Genomic DNA, 20,042 nt, shown 5'->3' with positions numbered 1-20,042 from the left:
CCCCAAAACAGGCCCTCTCCCCTCTCCTCTCTCCCCCCAGAACAGGCCCTCTCCCCTCTCCTCTCTCTCCCCAGAACAGGCCCTCTCCCCTCTCCCCCCAGAACAGGCCCTCTCCCCTCTCCCCTCAGAACAGGCCCTCTCCCCTCTCCTCTCTCCCCCCAGAACAGGCCCTCTCCCCTCTCCTCTCTCTCCCCCCAGAACAGGCCCTCTCCCCTCTCCTCTCTCTCCCCAGAACAGGCCCTCTCCCCTCTCCTCTCTCCCCCCAGAACAGGCCCTCTCCCCTCTCCTCTCTCCCCCCAGAACAGGCCCTCTCCCCTCTCCCCTCTCCCCCCAGAACAGGCCCTCTCCCCTCTCCCCCCAGAACAGGCCCTCTCCCCTCTCCTCTCTCCCCCCAGAACAGGCCCTCTCCCCTCTCCTCTCTCCCCTCAGAACAGGCCCTCTCCCCCCAGAACAGGCTCTCTCCCAGGCCCTGGGCAAGGGACTCAGAGACAGGAATACTAATCTAGCCTGTCTGCTAGTGCTCTGACCTTGCCTGGTGAACAACAGGCCTTTTCAGAGCATGATACCACCTTCCTGAGAAAAACCACAAACAGACAGACAGACAGACAGACAGACAGACAGACAGACAGACAGACAGACACACACACACACACACACATGCAAATGCAAGGAAGTGCGCTCACGCACAATCAAGCACATGATAGTATACACACACACACACACACACACACACACACACACAAACACAAACACACAAATGCGTGCACACACACAAACACACAAACACACCACACCACATTAACACACACACACACACAGGCCTTGCCAACAGCTAATCTAGTCTAAGAGAAAACACACTCTTTAATAGGGTCATTCATCAGATATTCAACTGGGGCTAATCTAATGAGCTTCAGTGTTGGTGTAGTCCTCCACTTGTACTCCCCTCTGTTACGCTGCTTTCCACAAGGACTTTCCAAGACGAATAAGGTCATCGGAGCCTATTTGAGTGGTTTGCTAACAGAATGAGAGCTCTATATACGGACTACTAACATGCAGGCCAGGCAGGGGAAATGGCAAGCTTCCATTGATCTACTTGGAGAGATGGGAAAAACAGCAGCAGATGCTCGTTTCAAAGAGGATTCATGTACTTACTGTATGTGGGAAAGACACTGGCCAGGCCAGGGCCTATGTATCTGAGTTATGAATTATGCCTCTATTTTTAGAACAGACCCTCTCCAGTCAGCTCATTTTTAGTATGGGGCATAACTTGCCTCAGCCTATGCAGTTTTAACTAACGACACCCTGTCCCTGCTCAGTGGAAAGCTCACAGGTTCACACTCTAGAAAACACTCCTCAGCACACATTCTGCAATGAGCCTTCTGGAGAAAAAAAGGGATGATGTCATCTCCAACCAATCATCTTTACCCTGCATCACTGACTGCGTCCTCCTCCTTATCCTCCTGCAAGGGTTGCCTAGCAACACCACAGCATTGCTCCTCTAGCCCCTGGCGTTTTATAAACAATTTGCCTTTTCCCTGTCTCTGTAATGGATCCTATCAACACGCCAGCTCCCCAATCCTGAAACAATCTTCCTGCTGCACTCCACTGACTCTGATCAAAGTCAATCCCAGTGTGCTTCCATGGAGGAGGAATACGCCATTCTGTATAATGCTGAAAAGCACATTTGCTTTTCAAAACCTCCAACATTGGTCCCTGAACAAAACAATTCCTGATTGGAGCTGATTTATTATGTATAATGCTGTTTCTTTTCACACATAGTGGAAGACCTGTTTCTATCAATTCTGTAGATCTCATTTTTAAATGTGCTAAATGAACTATGTCATATCTAAATATTTCTCATTCCTCCCAAAAAGGTCCTCTTGAATGTGCCCCTATTCACTGTCAATCGCTCTCAGTGTGGGCCTGGGGTTGAACATGAGCAGGGGGAAACAAAGAAGGCCTGATCACAGCCACCAGAGACAGCCCTTCACAGCACACACACTGCTGCTGCAAAACAGCCTGTTTACCCCAGCAACTCACACCAGAACACACACACCAGATACACACACACACACACACACACACACACACGCACACACACACACACACACACACACACACACACACACACACACACGAGGAAAAACTAACATTTACACAAGCTGGGAAGAACACAGCTTTCCTTAAAGGTACAATGCAGCCGTTTTTATCTAAATATCAAATAACTCCTGGGTAACAATGTTGTACCTTACTGTGATTGTTTCAAATTAAAAAGGTAAAAATATATATATATAAAAATAGCTTCTTAGCAATGTCTCAAGCAAGAATTTTGCTAGGACTGTCTGGATAGGGAGGGGAAAACTAGCTGTTATTTGTTATTGGCAGAGAGGTTTGGTCTATTATTGGTCTATTAACAAATGTAGTGCATGATGATGTCACCATGTAAGGCCAAAACTCCATCCCACCAAAACATGCATACATTTCATGCGGCCTTCTCAACAGCTCTCACACTAAAAGTCCATTATCATTTTCACCATTTCACAGTATTAATACAAACTCATAGTATGGAAATATATATAAAACACTGGGAAATTGAGTTTTTGACTGCACTGGGCCTTTAATGGAATCACAGGATAGTTTATTTAATCTGCCTGGATAATAGTTCCAATGAACATACCGAAGATCTTAACCACAACTGTTATTTCTGATTTCTTCTAAAATGTCAGTATTTCTGTTGAAATAACAAATCCCAATCCTTTCTAAAAGCGATGGGGACAATAGACAGAAAACCACAGAAAGTTCTGCAGATCAGAGAGAAAGAGCCTAAGTAAGGACTTACGCTGTGAGTAGAGCAGGATCTGGATCTCCAACAGGGCGCAGGTAAACAGCTGGAGGACGTTCTCCACCCCCAGCAGCTCAAACACCTGGCTGATAGGGAAGTCAAAGAGAGGCAGCTCTGCCGTGCTGGGCCTCTGGCACACCACTGGCCCATACACCCCCGAGAACTTTAGGGAGCGCCCAGCGGGAGGCAGGGGCACCTCGTACAGGATGTTGTAGACGTAGCTCTCCAAGGGGAGGGGTGGGGGCTGTGGGGAGGAGACGGCCTGGTGGAGCTGCTGGAGCACCTTCCTGCAGGCTTGGGGGAAGGCCATGGGTGCGATGAGGCAGATGCACTTGGACACGTAGAGCGTGTCACGGCTGATGTCGTAGGAGTTGAAGCGCTGCAGCCGGGATATGGAGGGCGTGGGGAGGAGCGTGTGTTGGGGGTGGGGGTTGAGAGGGTGGGGATGGAGGTGGCGCTGGTCCTCGGGGCACCGCGGGGTGGTGGGGGTGTGCAGGATGTCGTATTGTTCTGCATTGTGCATGTGGTACAGGGTCTGCATGGCGCTGCAGATCTGCTTGCTGGTCACCTCCTCGTAGAAAGTGAGGGCGAAGCCGTATGTCCTCGAGCCATCCTCCCGCGTGATGATGAAGGAGTGGAACTGAGGCTCGCGTGTGTCCGCCTGCGTGCGGAAGGCCAGACCCTTTGGCATACACAGCTGAGAGAGGAGATAATAGATCAGGTTAGTCAGTCAGCTAAACAATACAGGTTCTAATCCATAATGACATTCAGATGTAAACCCTGGAAACAGAAATGGGTGTAGCTTCAAATAAAATACACTTTGTGTTAGTTACACATTCCGCAGTTCCCTTACCATGCCAACGGCATCCTGGTCAAAGGGACTCCACTCCACATTCTCTGGGTAGTGCGCTAGAACTTTGGATTTAAAGGTTCTCCGCAGTGGACTCTGCTCAAAATTCTCACCTAAAAGAGAGGGAGAAATAGAGGGACAGAGAAAAAGACAGAAGAAAAAAGAGCAAAAAATTCAGGACTCAGGGCCCAAGTGCAACAGAAGCGCAAAAGGATGCAGAGGCCCAATCAGAAGCAGACTTGAGGCACAAGACAACCCTCCTCACAGGAAATAGGAAGTGAGCACAGTGGTCTGGAGAGAAAGGCTGTATTGCATCATGTAAAGCTGTCAACAGCATCCTGTACTGGGCCAGTGAAGGAAAGTAACCGCTGCCAAAGAGGTCAAATAGTCAGATAATAATACTATGTATTGGGTTTTGTTTGTATAAATCTATTCAGAAAAAGACAATGCTTGTTGCTTATAAGAAAACAAACTTCTACATATAGAATTACCAGTAAAGTGACAGCTTTTATGGCAATACAGGCAAAGCAACCCGCAAAACAATCAATCAAATAAACCAACACAAATTAAATTGATTCAGATCCACAGTGAAAGCAGAAGTGATGCACACACCAAGACATGATTGATAAGTCATTCAGAGTGGAGGGGGAGAGTACACATTGGCCAAGCAACACCAGCGCTGGTACACGTAGGTAGAACTGGGTGTGTGAGAGGTAGAGACGCAGTGATTGTCAAACAGATTGGCTTGTTGTTCAGTAGCTAGCTTCCAAAAGAGGAGGTGAAGGTAGAGCAGGAGGAGGAGGAGGAGGAAGAAGAAGGAAGAGAGAGGGAGGACCGGGAAGGGTGGAAAGAGGGAGGAAGGACAGAAGGAAAAGTACTTGCAGAGTTCCCCTCACCTGTGCAGAACTGAGTTCTCAGAAACATTACAAATCAACAAAAGGAGAGTGCTGTGAAACAAGGGCGTGTCAGGTTAAAGGAGCAAGCGGAGGTGAGGTCATTCTGAGGAGGGGGCTGGTGGGGGTTACCTTCATCTGCACTCGCCAATCCTCTGGCCCCATCTCTGAATTTAGTAGCCTCTATATACTGGCATAAAGCTACACAACAGATAAAACAACAGTAATTAATCACATGGCTACCGCTGAGTACCGCATCACTTCTCAATAAGTGCATACACAGCAGGAGTTACTCAGGACAGAAGGGTTCTGACAGTGTTCTCCTATAGGTGAGAGAAACACTGAGGGAACAACACATCCTCTTCATGTGTGTATGGAGGCACAGTGTTTCTGTCAGATTTAGGTTTCTGTCAAGATTCTGTCTAAACCAGCTGGGTGTGTTTTCAGAGAATGATGTGTGTTGCTGTAGCAATGCAGTGCTCTCCTCTCCTCTCCAAAGCCCATGATTAATCCCTGTTGTCAGTGCTATGCTGTGGATTATGGTATTACAGTGAACACACTTGAAGAGCTGTATCTGTGTGTTATAATACATGAGGGAATATGATCAGGCCTGTGCTGGTTCTGAAGGAAGCAACACAGTGTAACTTATGGAGAATGAGATCATTTAAAAACACCTGAGAGGATTGTGGGCGATCCAAAAAAACACACATTAACTGTAGTGTTTCAGAACAAGTGGAATGTGGCAGACACAGGGCTATAAAAAAGAGACAAGGGTACTGAACAAAGAAAGTATTTGTTAAACAATAACTTATTCTGAAAGTATTAAAAAATATGTGCTCCGCTGTAAGTCAAAGTTATTAATGACTCACATTCTTCCATGTATGGTCATAACAGTGCATTGTCCCATTGAGTCTTGTCTTGAAAAAGGCCTGGCAGCTCAAACATCAATAATAAACAGTCTCCATTCTATACTGTTGCCTTTGTCTTTCTCTAGTCAAAGCTATGAACAAACATCTTCTTGATTGCCTGAGGTAGAAGTCAGTAGATCATGTGTATCCTAAGACAGTCAGTGGGAGATCATAATAAGACTCTCTAGACTGGTCCCTGTGTTCCTTCCTACACTGTCCACAAAGATAGATAAACCTGGAGGATGGATGTTATTGTACAGTACAATTTGCATATACCACGCCCCTCCCCTCCCCCATACAACCCAATGTCTGCCACCCATGACTGAGAAAACCTACATGCCAAGTATAGAGCTTATCTTGTCTTCATATTAAATATGGAAGGCTTGTTTCTTTTAGTATTTGTCTAGTAGGTTTCATCAAAGAAGAAGCCCCCCACATATCTCTCAAGGAATTAACTGATATGTTTTGATTATATTATTATACTCACTGCTGTTAGCAAGGGCCAAAAGGTTTTCAATATATTATTATACTGACTGCTATTAATAACGGCCAATATGTTTTGATTATATTATTATTATACTGACATCTTAGCAAGGGCCAATAGTCAGCCAAAGAGAAGGTAAATGCTCTCCATCCCTGGGGAGTTTATAGCACACTTGCTATCGCACAGGTGTCAGTCTGTGTATTCATTCAGTGTTATCCTGATTTAGACACAGAGAAGGAGAGAGAAAACCTAGGTCTGCATCTCTCTCCCTGTGCCATGGCTAGGGTCCAGTCCTCCTCCAGTCCGGCTGTCACACACATTATACACCACATTTTAGAGCTGAGGGAGCCTGTGGCTGCGTGGGACGTATGACGTGCCCTCTCTTGTCTTCCCTGAGTCCGGAGATACGGTCCAATCCAGAGCCTCTCCCAGACCTTCCTCTCTAACCCATCAGATGTCTAACTTCCTCTCTGTGATAACCCACAAATAGGACCATTTCTGATTGGTCTGACGGGTAAACCTGTCTAGCCTAACCCATCATTTTCCTCACCCATTCACCTACAGTGGGGTGATCCAGTGATGACACACAGTACATCAGATTATTGATGATGCTGTGGAAAAGAAGTCCTCTTTCCTGAGTACTGAGTAATGTGATTGATTCATTGTGTGTCTGCTTGACCATGTTATTCTGCTTATTTTAGCTGGAATTTAGTGACAGCTGAACAAAGCTGAAGAATCACTAGCTAGGTTTCCATCCAATTGGTGACAGATTTTCATGTGAATATTCTAAAATCTGCATAAATAAAATATGCATATTTTCCCACCAGTTGTGTGTTTCCACCAAACTGATCAAAATCAATCCTTGATGATGTAGTGCACACAAAATGTACTTTTCGCTTAAGTTTTCATGTACAGAATAAAAATCTGATGTTCAATGTGTTTCCATCGATTTTCAACTCTGATATTTTTTTTTTTTGCTAACATATGATGTGCGTCCTTGGGTCGCTGGTTTGCCTGGGAGTGGGTACCTGGGCAAGAAAATCGTGGAATTAACTGCTTAATCTGCTGTTTACTTTCACGTCCATAGCCTAGAATCCTGGGCTGGAAACTAGGCCAGGAATGTGAACAATTAGACTAGCCAAACAATGGAGTGGTATGTCAACAATACTAGGCACAATCAGACAGGAGACAAACAGAGAGCACAGAGAACACGGCATTCATCATGCTATCTATCCAGTCATGAAAACCTGGCTACTGTACAACTATAAGTCTAGATACAGTGAGGGAAGAAAGTATTTGATCCCCTGCTGATTTTGTACGTTTGCCCACTGACAAAGAAATGATCAGTCTATAATTGTAATGGTAGGTTTATTTGAACAGTGAAAGACAGAATAACAACAACAAAAAAATCCAGACAAACGCATGTCAAAAATTTTATAAAATGATTTGCATTTTAATGAGGGAAATAAGTATTTGACCCCTCTGCAAAACATGACTTAGTACTTGGTGGCAAAACCCTTTTTGGCAATCACAGAGGTCAGACGTTTCTTGTAGTTGGCCACCAGGTTTGCACACATCTCAGGAGGGATTTTGTCCCACTCCTCTTTGCAGATCTTCTCCAAGTCATTAAGGTTTCGAGGCTGACGTTTGGCAACTCGAACTTTCAGCTCCCTCCACAGATTTTCTATGGGATTACGGTCTGGAGACTGGCTAGGCCATTCCAGGACCTTAATGTGCTTCTTCTTGAGCCAATCCTTTGTTGCCTTGGCCGTGTGATTTGGGCCATTGTCATGCTGGAATACCCATCCATGACCCATTTTCAATGCCCTGGCTGAGGGAAGGAGGTTCTCACCCAAGATTTGACGGTACATGGCCCCGTCCATCGTTCCTTTGATGCGGTGAAGTTGTCCTGTCCCCTTAGCAGAAAAACAACCCCAAAGCATAATGTTTCCACCTCCATGTTTGATGGTGGGGATGGTGTTCTTGGGGTCATACGCAGCATTCCTCCTCTTCCGAACACGGCGAGTTGAGTTGATGCCAAAGAACTCCATTTTGGTCTCATCTGACCACAACACTTTCACCCAGTTGTCCTCTGAATCATTCAGATGTTCATTGGCAAACTTCAGACGGGCATGTATATGTGCTTTCTTGAGCAGGGGGACTTTACGGGCACTGCAGGATTTCAGTCCTTCACGGCGTAGTGTGTTACCAATTGTTTTCTTGGTGACTATGGTCCCAGCTGCCTTGAGATCATTGACAAGATCCTCCCGTGTAGTTCTGGGCTGATTCCTCACCGTTCTCATGATCATTGCAACTCCACGAGGTGAGATCTTGCATGGAGCCCCAGGCCGAGGGAGATTGACAGTTCTTTTGTGTTTCTTCCATTTGCGAATAATCGCACCAACTGTTGTCACCTTCTCACCAAGCTGCTTGGCGATGGTCTTGTAGCCCATTCCAGCCTTGTGTAGATCTACAATCTTGTCCCTGACATCCTTGGAGAGCTCTTTGGTCTTGGCCATGGTGGAGAGTTTGGAATCTGATTGATTGATTGCTTCTGTGAGCCAGAAATCTTTCTGATTGAGAGGGGGTCAAATACTTATTTCCCTCATTAAAATGCAAATCAATTTATAACATTTTTGACATGCGTTTTCTAGATTTTTGTTGTTGTTATTCTGTCTCTCACTGTTCAAATAAACCTACCATTAAAATTATAGACTGATGATTTCTTTGTCAGTGGTCAAACGTACAAAATCAGCATGGGATCAAATACTTTTTTCCCTCACTGTATATGTTAATGTTCAATTTGCATATACCCCACCCACTCCCCTCCCCCATATCCCAGTGTATGCCACCCATGACCGAGAAACGTTCATGCCAAAGAGAGTCCATATCATGATTTCCTCAAATAATCATGGAAAATTTGCTCTTTTAGTATTTGTCCAGTAGGTTTTCTCAGTGAGGAATGTTAAAGAAAAAACACTGAAAAAATGATCTGAACATTGGTAGCTCATCTAATTCACCACAAAACACTAGGTCTAAACATCACTATGTAAGTTACTGTTATGGCTGGTATTCCTTGTTAGCTCTGAATACTGTACAAGGCAAGGCCCCTAATAGCAAAGAAAAAAGTGATCAATTAACACTTGTTTGACAAGCATTTGTGGGTGTTTAAAAGCCACTGTGTGTTATATCTGCAAAAGTACAATCTCACAACTCAATGAAACTTTCACTCTTGCGCAGACAAATGATGAAAAACGATGTACCAAATCTATTCATTTTAAAATGTTGATTACTTCTTGCAACAAGGCAACAGTTAACAAGTCGTCCCAGATAAATGTTGCAGTGCCCCCCTTGGGCCAATAGAGATATTGCGTGTGACTAACACTTCAGTTAATTACTATAGCTCCCACCTTTGGCCAATCAATGTAATTTTGTAAATTCCAGATCTCTATGGCAAGACACAACATTCACCCAAGTTTTGTCAAAATCGTCCCAGTGCTGTCTGAGATATCGCGTGACTAACGTACAAATGGACAGAGACAGATCCACAGTCCCCTCCCCAATTTCATTGTGGGGGACAATTGTCATTCACCTGATGATAAGGCAAGACGTGATATTTTTATTTTTTTGCTAACATATGATGTGCGTCCTTGGGTCGCTGGTTTGCCTGGGAGTGGGTACCTGGGCAAGAAAATCGTGGAATTAACTGCTTAATCTGCTGTTTACTTTCACGTCCATAGCCTAGAATCCTGGGCTGGAAACTAGGCCAGGAATGTGAACAATTAGACTAGCCAAACAATGGAGTGGTATGTCAACAATACTAGGCACAATCAGACAGGAGACAAACAGAGAGCACAGAGAACACGGCATTCATCATGCTATCTATCCAGTCATGAAAACCTGGCTACTGTACAACTATAAGTCTAGATACAGTGAGGGAAGAAAGTATTTGATCCCCTGCTGATTTTGTACGTTTGCCCACTGACAAAGAAATGATCAGTCTATAATTGTAATGGTAGGTTTATTTGAACAGTGAAAGACAGAATAACAACAACAAAAAAATCCAGACAAACGCATGTCAAAAATTTTATAAAATGATTTGCATTTTAATGAGGGAAATAAGTATTTGACCCCTCTGCAAAACATGACTTAGTACTTGGTGGCAAAACCCTTTTTGGCAATCACAGAGGTCAGACGTTTCTTGTAGTTGGCCACCAGGTTTGCACACATCTCAGGAGGGATTTTGTCCCACTCCTCTTTGCAGATCTTCTCCAAGTCATTAAGGTTTCGAGGCTGACGTTTGGCAACTCGAACTTTCAGCTCCCTCCACAGATTTTCTATGGGATTACGGTCTGGAGACTGGCTAGGCCATTCCAGGACCTTAATGTGCTTCTTCTTGAGCCAATCCTTTGTTGCCTTGGCCGTGTGATTTGGGCCATTGTCATGCTGGAATACCCATCCATGACCCATTTTCAATGCCCTGGCTGAGGGAAGGAGGTTCTCACCCAAGATTTGACGGTACATGGCCCCGTCCATCGTTCCTTTGATGCGGTGAAGTTGTCCTGTCCCCTTAGCAGAAAAACAACCCCAAAGCATAATGTTTCCACCTCCATGTTTGATGGTGGGGATGGTGTTCTTGGGGTCATACGCAGCATTCCTCCTCTTCCGAACACGGCGAGTTGAGTTGATGCCAAAGAACTCCATTTTGGTCTCATCTGACCACAACACTTTCACCCAGTTGTCCTCTGAATCATTCAGATGTTCATTGGCAAACTTCAGACGGGCATGTATATGTGCTTTCTTGAGCAGGGGGACTTTACGGGCACTGCAGGATTTCAGTCCTTCACGGCGTAGTGTGTTACCAATTGTTTTCTTGGTGACTATGGTCCCAGCTGCCTTGAGATCATTGACAAGATCCTCCCGTGTAGTTCTGGGCTGATTCCTCACCGTTCTCATGATCATTGCAACTCCACGAGGTGAGATCTTGCATGGAGCCCCAGGCCGAGGGAGATTGACAGTTCTTTTGTGTTTCTTCCATTTGCGAATAATCGCACCAACTGTTGTCACCTTCTCACCAAGCTGCTTGGCGATGGTCTTGTAGCCCATTCCAGCCTTGTGTAGATCTACAATCTTGTCCCTGACATCCTTGGAGAGCTCTTTGGTCTTGGCCATGGTGGAGAGTTTGGAATCTGATTGATTGATTGCTTCTGTGAGCCAGAAATCTTTCTGATTGAGAGGGGGTCAAATACTTATTTCCCTCATTAAAATGCAAATCAATTTATAACATTTTTGACATGCGTTTTCTAGATTTTTGTTGTTGTTATTCTGTCTCTCACTGTTCAAATAAACCTACCATTAAAATTATAGACTGATGATTTCTTTGTCAGTGGTCAAACGTACAAAATCAGCATGGGATCAAATACTTTTTTCCCTCACTGTATATGTTAATGTTCAATTTGCATATACCCCACCCACTCCCCTCCCCCATATCCCAGTGTATGCCACCCATGACCGAGAAACGTTCATGCCAAAGAGAGTCCATATCATGATTTCCTCAAATAATCATGGAAAATTTGCTCTTTTAGTATTTGTCCAGTAGGTTTTCTCAGTGAGGAAGCCCCCCACAGCTATGTTAAAGAAAAAACACTGAAAAAATGATCTGAACATTGGTAGCTCATCTAATTCACCACAAAACACTAGGTCTAAACATCACTATGTAAGTTACTGTTATGGCTGGTATTCCTTGTTAGCTCTGAATACTGTACAAGGCAAGGCCCCTAATAGCAAAGAAAAAAGTGATCAATTAACACTTGTTTGAGAAGCATTTGTGGGTGTTTAAAAGCCACTGTGTGTTATATCTGCAAAAGTACAATCTCACAACTCAATGAAACTTTCACTCTTGCGCAGACAAATGATGAAAAACGATGTACCAAATCTATTCATTTTAAAATGTTGATTACTTCTTGCAACAAGGCAACAGTTAACAAGTCGTCCCAGATAAATGTTGCAGTGCCCCCCTTGGGCCAATAGAGATATTGCGTGTGACTAACACTTCAGTTAATTACTATAGCTCCCACCTTTGGCCAATCAATGTAATTTTGTAAATTCCAGATCTCTATGGCAAGACACAACATTCACCCAAGTTTTGTCAAAATCGTCCCAGTGCTGTCTGAGATATCGCGTGACTAACGTACAAATGGACAGAGACAGATCCACAGTCCCCTCCCCAATTTCATTGTGGGGGACAATTGTCATTCACCTGATGATAAGGCAAGACGTGATATTTTTATTTTTTTGCTAACATATGATGTGCGTCCTTGGGTCGCTGGTTTGCCTGGGAGGGGATACCTGGGCAAGAAAATCGTGGAATTAACTGCTTAATCTGCTGTTTACTTTCACGTCCATAGCCTAGAATCCTGGGCTGGAAACTAGGCCAGGAATGTGAACAATTAGACTAGCCAAACAATGGAGTGGTATGTCAACAATACTAGGCACAATCAGACAGGAGACAAACAGAGAGCACAGAGAACACGGCATTCATCATGCTATCTATCCAGTCATGAAAACCTGGCTACTGTACAACTATAAGTCTAGATACAGTGAGGGAAGAAAGTATTTGATCCCCTGCTGATTTTGTACGTTTGCCCACTGACAAAGAAATGATCAGTCTATAATTGTAATGGTAGGTTTATTTGAACAGTGAAAGACAGAATAACAACAACAAAAAAATCCAGACAAACGCATGTCAAAAATTTTATAAAATTATTTGCATTTTAATGAGGGAAATAAGTATTTGACCCCTCTGCAAAACATGACTTAGTACTTGGTGGCAAAACCCTTTTTGGCAATCACAGAGGTCAGACGTTTCTTGTAGTTGGCCACCAGGTTTGCACACATCTCAGGAGGGATTTTGTCCCACTCCTCTTTGCAGATCTTCTCCAAGTCATTAAGGTTTCGAGGCTGACGTTTGGCAACTCGAACTTTCAGCTCCCTCCACAGATTTTCTATGGGATTACGGTCTGGAGACTGGCTAGGCCACTCCAGGACCTTAATGTGCTTCTTCTTGAGCCAATCCTTTGTTGCCTTGGCCGTGTGATTTGGGCCATTGTCATGCTGGAATACCCATCCATGACCCATTTTCAATGCCCTGGCTGAGGGAAGGAGGTTCTCACCCAAGATTTGACGGTACATGGCCCCGTCCATCGTTCCTTTGATGCGGTGAAGTTGTCCTGTCCCCTTAGCAGAAAAACAACCCCAAAGCATAATGTTTCCACCTCCATGTTTGATGGTGGGGATGGTGTTCTTGGGGTCATACGCAGCATTCCTCCTCTTCCGAACACGGCGAGTTGAGTTGATGCCAAAGAACTCCATTTTGGTCTCATCTGACCACAACACTTTCACCCAGTTGTCCTCTGAATCATTCAGATGTTCATTGGCAAACTTCAGACGGGCATGTATATGTGCTTTCTTGAGCAGGGGGACTTTACGGGCACTGCAGGATTTCAGTCCTTCACGGCGTAGTGTGTTACCAATTGTTTTCTTGGTGACTATGGTCCCAGCTGCCTTGAGATCATTGACAAGATCCTCCCGTGTAGTTCTGGGCTGATTCCTCACCGTTCTCATGATCATTGCAACTCCACGAGGTGAGATCTTGCATGGAGCCCCAGGCCGAGGGAGATTGACAGTTCTTTTGTGTTTCTTCCATTTGCGAATAATCGCACCAACTGTTGTCACCTTCTCACCAAGCTGCTTGGCGATGGTCTTGTAGCCCATTCCAGCCTTGTGTAGATCTACAATCTTGTCCCTGACATCCTTGGAGAGCTTTTTGGTCTTGGCCATGGTGGAGAGTTTGGAATCTGATTGATTGATTGCTTCTGTGAGCCAGAAATCTTTCTGATTGAGAGGGGGTCAAATACTTATTTCCCTCATTAAAATGCAAATCAATTTATAACATTTTTGACATGCGTTTTCTAGATTTTTGTTGTTGTTATTCTGTCTCTCACTGTTCAAATAAACCTACCATTAAAATTATAGACTGATGATTTCTTTGTCAGTGGTCAAACGTACAAAATCAGCATGGGATCAAATACTTTTTTCCCTCACTGTATATGTTAATGTTCAATTTGCATATACCCCACCCACTCCCCTCCCCCATATCCCAGTGTATGCCACCCATGACCGAGAAACGTTCATGCCAAAGAGAGTCCATATCATGATTTCCTCAAATAATCATGGAAAATTTGCTCTTTTAGTATTTGTCCAGTAGGTTTTCTCAGTGAGGAAGCCCCCCACAGCTATGTTAAAGAAAAAACACTGAAAAAATGATCTGAACATTGGTAGCTCATCTAATTCACCACAAAACACTAGGCCTAAACATCACTATGTAAGTTACTGTTATGGCTGGTATTCCTTGTTAGCTCTGAATACTGTACAAGGCAAGGCCCCTAATAGCAAAGAAAAAAGTGATCAATTAACACTTGTTTGACAAGCATTTGTGGGTGTTTAAAAGCCACTGTGTGTTATATCTGCAAAAGTACAATCTCACAACTCAATGAAACCTTCACTCTTGCGCAGACAAATGATGAAAAACGATGTACCAAATCTATTCATTTTAAAATGTTGATTACTTCTTGCAACAAGGCAACAGTTAACAAGTCGTCCCAGATAAATGTTGCAGTGCCCCCCTTGGGCCAATAGAGATATTGCGTGTGACTAACACTTCAGTTAATTACTATAGCTCCCACCTTTGGCCAATCAATGTAATTTTGTAAATTCCAGATCTCTATGGCAAGACACAACATTCACCCAAGTTTTGTCAAAATCGTCCCAGTGCTGTCTGAGATATCGCGTGACTAACGTACAAATGGACAGAGACAGATCCACAGTCCCCTCCCCAATTTCATTGTGGGGGACAATTGTCATTCACCTGATGATAAGGCAAGACGTGATATTTTTATTTTTTTGCTAACATATGATGTGCGTCCTTGGGTCGCTGGTTTGCCTGGGAGGGGATACCTGGGCAAGAAAATCGTGGAATTAACTGCTTAATCTGCTGTTTACTTTCACGTCCATAGCCTAGAATCCTGGGCTGGAAACTAGGCCAGGAATGTGAACAATTAGACTAGCCAAACAATGCAGTGGTATGTCAACAATACTAGGCACAATCAGACAGGAGACAAACAGAGAGCACAGAGAACACGGCATTCATCATGCTATCTATCCAGTCATGAAAACCTGGCTACTGTACAACTATAAGTCTAGATACAGTGAGGGAAGAAAGTATTTGATCCCCTGCTGATTTTGTACGTTTGCCCACTGACAAAGAAATGATCAGTCTATAATTTTAATGGTAGGTTTATTTGAACAGTGAAAGACAGAATAACAACAAAAAAATCCAGACAAACGCATGTAAAAAATTTTATAAAATGATTTGCATTTTAATGAGGGAAATAAGTATTTGACCCCTCTGCAAAACATGACTTAGTACTTGGTGGCAAAACCCTTTTTGGCAATCACAGAGGTCAGACGTTTCTTGTAGTTGGCCACCAGGTTTGCACAAATCTCAGGAGGGATTTTGTCCCACTCCTCTTTGCAGATCTTCTCCAAGTCATTAAGGTTTCGAGGCTGACGTTTGGCAACTCGAACCTTCAGCTCCCTCCACAGATTTTCTATGGGATTAAGGTCTGGAGACTGGCTAGGCCACTCCAGGACCTTAATGTGCTTCTTCTTGAGCCAATCCTTTGTTGCCTTGGCCGTGTGTTTTGGGCCATTGTCATGCTGGAATACCCATCCATGACCCATTTTCAATGCCCTGGCTGAGGGAAGGAAGTTCTCACCCAAGATTTGACGGTACATGGCCCCGTCCATCGTCCCTTTGATGCGGTGAAGTTGTCCTGTCCCCTTAGCAGAAAAACAACCCCAAAGCATAATGTTTCCACCTCCATGTTTGATGGTGGGGATGGTGTTCTTGGGGTCATACGCAGCATTCCTCCTCTTCCGAACACGGCGAGTTGAGTTGATGCCAAAGAGCTCCATTTTGGTCTCATCTGACCACAACACTTTCACCCAGTTGTCCTCTGAATCATTCAGATGTTCATTGGCAAACTTCAGACGGGCATGTATATGTGCTTTCTTGAGCAGGGGGACTTTACGGGCGCTGCAGGATTTCAGTCCTTCACGGCGTAGTGTGCTACCAATTGTTTTCTTGGTGACTATGGTCCCAGCTGCCTTGAGATCATTGACAAGATCCTCCCGTGTAGTTCTGGGCTGATTCCTCACCGTTCTCGTGATCATTGCAACTCCACGAGGTGAGATCTTGCATGGAGCCCCAGGCCGAGGGAGATTGACAGTTCTTTTGTGTTTCTTCCATTTGCGAATAATCGCACCAACTGTTGTCACCTTCTCACCAAGCTGCTTGGCGATGGTCTTGTAGCCCATTCCAGCCTTGTGTAGGTTGTAGAATCTTGTCCCTGACATCCTTGGAGAGCTCTTTGGTCTTGGCCATGGTGGAGAGTTTGGAATCTGATTGATTGATTGATTGCTTCTGTGAGCCAGAAATCTTTCTGATTGAGAGGGGGTCAAATACTTATTTCCCTCATTAAAATGCAAATCAATTTATAACATTTTTGACTTGCGTTTTTCTAGATTTTTGTTGTCGTTATTCTGTCTCTCACTGTTCAAGTAAACCTACCATAAAAATTATAGACTGATGATTTCTTTGTCAGTGGTCAAACGTACAAAATCAGCATGGGATCAAATACTTTTTTCCCTCACTGTATATGTTAATGTTCAATTTGCATATACCCCACCTACTCCCCTCCCCCATATCCCAGTGTATGCCACCCATGACCGAGAAACGTTCATGCCAAAGAGAGTCCATATCATGATTTCCTCAAATAATCATGGAAAATTTGCTCTTTTAGTATTTGTCCAGTAGGTTTTCTCAGTGAGGAAGCCCCCCACAGCTATGTTAAAGAAAAAACACTGAAATAATGATCTGAACATTGGTAGCTTATCTAATTCACCACAAAACACTAGGCCTAAACATCACTATGTAAGTTAGTGTTATGGCTGGCTGTCCCTGTTATGTAGTTAGCTCTGAATACTGTACAAGGCAGGGCCCCTAATAGCCAAGAAAAAAGTGATCAATTAACACTTGTTTAACAAGCATTTGTGTGTGTTTAAAAGCCACTGTCATGGGCCACTGAATTCATTATTTCTCTGCCAGCAGGCCTAGTACACATGCCTACTCACACTCAGTACTGGTCTCATCCATGGACCAGCCAAAGTCACAATGAGTCAGGGTCAGTTCAGAAAGCACTGGCCCCTTTCTCTCTGTGTCAGCCAGGTCAGTATTATTTATTAGGGTCCAAAACTATATAAAAACACTTACATTACATATACAACAAAGGATACAAAAGTACATCATATAACATTATTACACCAATACATATCTACAATACAAAATGTTTACTACCACCATACAACAATATCAGAATGTATGCATGTGTCTGTACCTTCGTGTGTGTCTCTTCGGCGATATCATGTGGGGGGAAATGGGACAATGCAAATACCCCACCCACTCCCCTCCCCCATATCCCAGTGTATGCCACCCATGACCGAGAAACGTTCATGCCAAAGAGAGTCCATATCATGACTTCCTCAAATAATCATGGAAAATGTGCTCTTTTAGTATTTGTCCAGTAGGTTTTCTCAGTGAGGAAGCCCCCCACAGCTATGTTGAAGAAAAAACACTGAAAATATGATGTGAACATTGGTAGCTCATCTAATTCACCACAAAACACTAGGCCTAAACATCACTATGTAAGTTACTGTTATGGCTGGTATTCCTTGTTAGCACTGAATACTGTACAAGGCAAGGCCCCTAATAGCAAAGAAAAAAGTGATCAATTAACACTTGTTTGACAAGCATTTGTGGGTGTTTAAAAGCCACTGTGTGTTATATCTGCAAAAGTACAATCTCACAACTCAATGAAACCTTCACTCTTGCGCAGACATTTAGAAACAAAACATGCCAATTTGAAAAATAAGCCACAGGAGTTTTTTGAGTGAGAATTAAGACGATGACATGTATAAAAGCAACATATACTATTAATAAGAAGGGGCTAGAAGCGTCTTAGAGTTGAAGTCGGAAGTTTACATACACTTAGGTTGGAGTCATTAAAACCAATTTTTCAACCACTACAAATTTCTTGTTAACAAACTATAGTTTTGGCAAGTCGGTTAGGACATCTACTTCGTGCATGACACAAGTAATTTTTCCAACAATTGTTTATACAGATTATTTCACTGTATCACAATTCCAGTGGGTCAGAAGTTTACTTACACAAAGTAGACTGTGCCATTAAACAGTTTAGAAAATTCCAGAAAATGATGTCATGGCTTTAGAAGCTTCTGATAGGCTAATTGACATAATTTTAGTCCATTGGAGGTGTACCTGTGGATGTATTTCAAGGCCTACCTTCAAACTCAGTGCCTCTTTGCTTGACATCATTGGAAAATCAAATGAAATCAGCCAAGACCTCAACAACAACAAAAATGTTAGACCTCCACAAGTCTGACTCATCCTTGGGAGCAATTTCCAAATGCCTGAAAGTACCACGTTCATCTGTACAAACAATAGTACGCAAGTATAAACACCATGGGACCACGCAGCCGTCATACCGCTCAGGAAGGAGACGCGTTCTGTCTCCTAGAGATGAACATACATTGGTGCGAAAAGTGCAAATCAATCAAATCAAATCAATTATGGCTGGTTTTCCTTGTTATGTAGTTAGCTCTGAATACTGTACAAGGTAGGGCCCCTAATAGCCAAGACACTTGTATGGATGGAGATTTAAAATCCTATATATTATACCAGTCACTGGCCATGAATAACTGAGTGGACTGAGATGGATGGGTTCACTCCATGTTGACTCCAGCAGCATAACGGCAGGTGATTAGTAAGACAGACAGGGAGCAGGCGGCAGAGACACTTTCCTGTGAGAATGGGATGCGCGGCCAAACACCTGGAGACACACAGCTGTGGGCAGGAGTCCCCTTTGTGAGAGCAGAGAACCATTTGTTTACAAATATCTGAGACAATCGTGGTGAAAACCAGTGGTCCTCTTTTCATACAGCACACCTGGCTGCTGTCTCAATGTACTGTATTAGTGGAGGAATCTCATACAGAATAATGCAAATTGTTGTTCTGATTTCTTTTAAAATGCCTAGGGGGCTTCCTACATCTGGACAAAAATGAAGAAGTCGTCATTTTGACTGTGACCTTAAGAGAAAGCTCAGAGCTTCATGCCCTCTACTCATTATTCTTTCATTGTCAGTTAATCGGAACAGCATCCTCAGAGCATTGCATTTCTCTGAAGACCAGGTGAGAACAATAATTTCTCATCAAACTTTCATTATGGTCTGCTACTTCACATCACGAAAGTATGTACCTTACTGACACTACTTGATTATAGCACAAAGGGTGTCACGTCCTGACCAGTAAGGGGTTATTTGTTATTGTAGTTTCGTCAGGACATGGCAGGGGGGTGTTTGTTTAGAGTGTTTCGGGGTTTGTTGGGCTATGTGTTTATATAGAGGGGAGTTTGTTTAGAGTGTTCCGGGGTTTTTGGTTTATGTTCTATGTTAGTATATTTCTGTGGTCTAGTCTAGTCTTTCTATTTTCTATGTTTAGGGTTGTTGATTGGCCTTCAATTGGAGGCAGCTGTTCCTCGTTGCCTCTGATTGAAGGTCCTATGTATAGGGGTGTTTTGTAATCGGGGTTTGTGGGTAGCTGCTTCTGTGTTTAGTGTCTGTGCACTTGACAGGCCTGTTAGTGGTGTTCTTTGTTTTTGTATATGTGATTTGTTTGTTTTTCCTTCTTTTATAATAAAGAAGATGAGTATACACGTTCCCGCTGCGTTTTGGTCAAATCCCTATGACAGCCGTGACAGAACTACCCACCACCAACAGAACAAGCAGCGGAGGAAGGAGCAGCAGGTGGACTACAAGGAGTTTTGGACTTGGGAGCAAATATTAGCGGGAGAAGGACCATGGAGGAAGA

The 20,042-nt window shown here is 43.7% G+C and overlaps 1 protein-coding gene and 5 non-coding genes across 9 annotated transcripts in view; 5 read left to right on the top strand and 1 right to left on the bottom strand.

Annotated features, from left to right (window-relative positions):
- The window catches only part of LOC115167071 (DENN domain-containing protein 5A), a 60,499-nt gene that overhangs the window by 25,212 nt on the left and 15,245 nt on the right, over window positions 1–20,042 (bottom strand). For 2 of the 4 annotated variants that reach the window (XM_029721126.1, XM_029721129.1), the window contains exons 2-4: window positions 4,718–4,786; window positions 3,696–3,805; window positions 2,840–3,539 (exon numbers count right to left, since the gene is read on the bottom strand). In XM_029721126.1, coding sequence (XP_029576986.1) covers window positions 2,840–3,539; window positions 3,696–3,805; window positions 4,718–4,786 — 879 coding nt within the window. The remainder of the gene's footprint in view (window positions 1–2,839; window positions 3,540–3,695; window positions 3,806–4,717; window positions 4,787–20,042) is intronic. The other 2 variants (XM_029721127.1, XM_029721130.1) reach the window with 1 other exon arrangement.
- On the top strand, window positions 5,872–5,926 carry LOC115167758 (U7 small nuclear RNA). Its single transcript, XR_003870555.1, has one exon. It is a non-coding gene; the product is annotated as a U7 small nuclear RNA (small nuclear RNA).
- On the top strand, window positions 11,545–11,599 carry LOC115167775 (U7 small nuclear RNA). The gene has a single exon (XR_003870572.1). It is a non-coding gene; the product is annotated as a U7 small nuclear RNA (small nuclear RNA).
- LOC115167774 (U7 small nuclear RNA) lies at window positions 14,212–14,266 on the top strand. The gene has a single exon (XR_003870571.1). It is a non-coding gene; the product is annotated as a U7 small nuclear RNA (small nuclear RNA).
- On the top strand, window positions 16,882–16,936 carry LOC115167773 (U7 small nuclear RNA). Its single transcript, XR_003870570.1, has one exon. It is a non-coding gene; the product is annotated as a U7 small nuclear RNA (small nuclear RNA).
- LOC115167757 (U7 small nuclear RNA) lies at window positions 17,654–17,706 on the top strand. The gene has a single exon (XR_003870554.1). It is a non-coding gene; the product is annotated as a U7 small nuclear RNA (small nuclear RNA).

The sequence above is a fragment of the Salmo trutta genome, chromosome 29, assembly GCF_901001165.1.
Source record: "Salmo trutta chromosome 29, fSalTru1.1, whole genome shotgun sequence".
In the NCBI taxonomy this organism is placed as follows: Eukaryota; Metazoa; Chordata; class Actinopteri; order Salmoniformes; family Salmonidae; genus Salmo; species Salmo trutta.
This window is presented reverse-complemented; position numbering and strand designations above follow the sequence as displayed.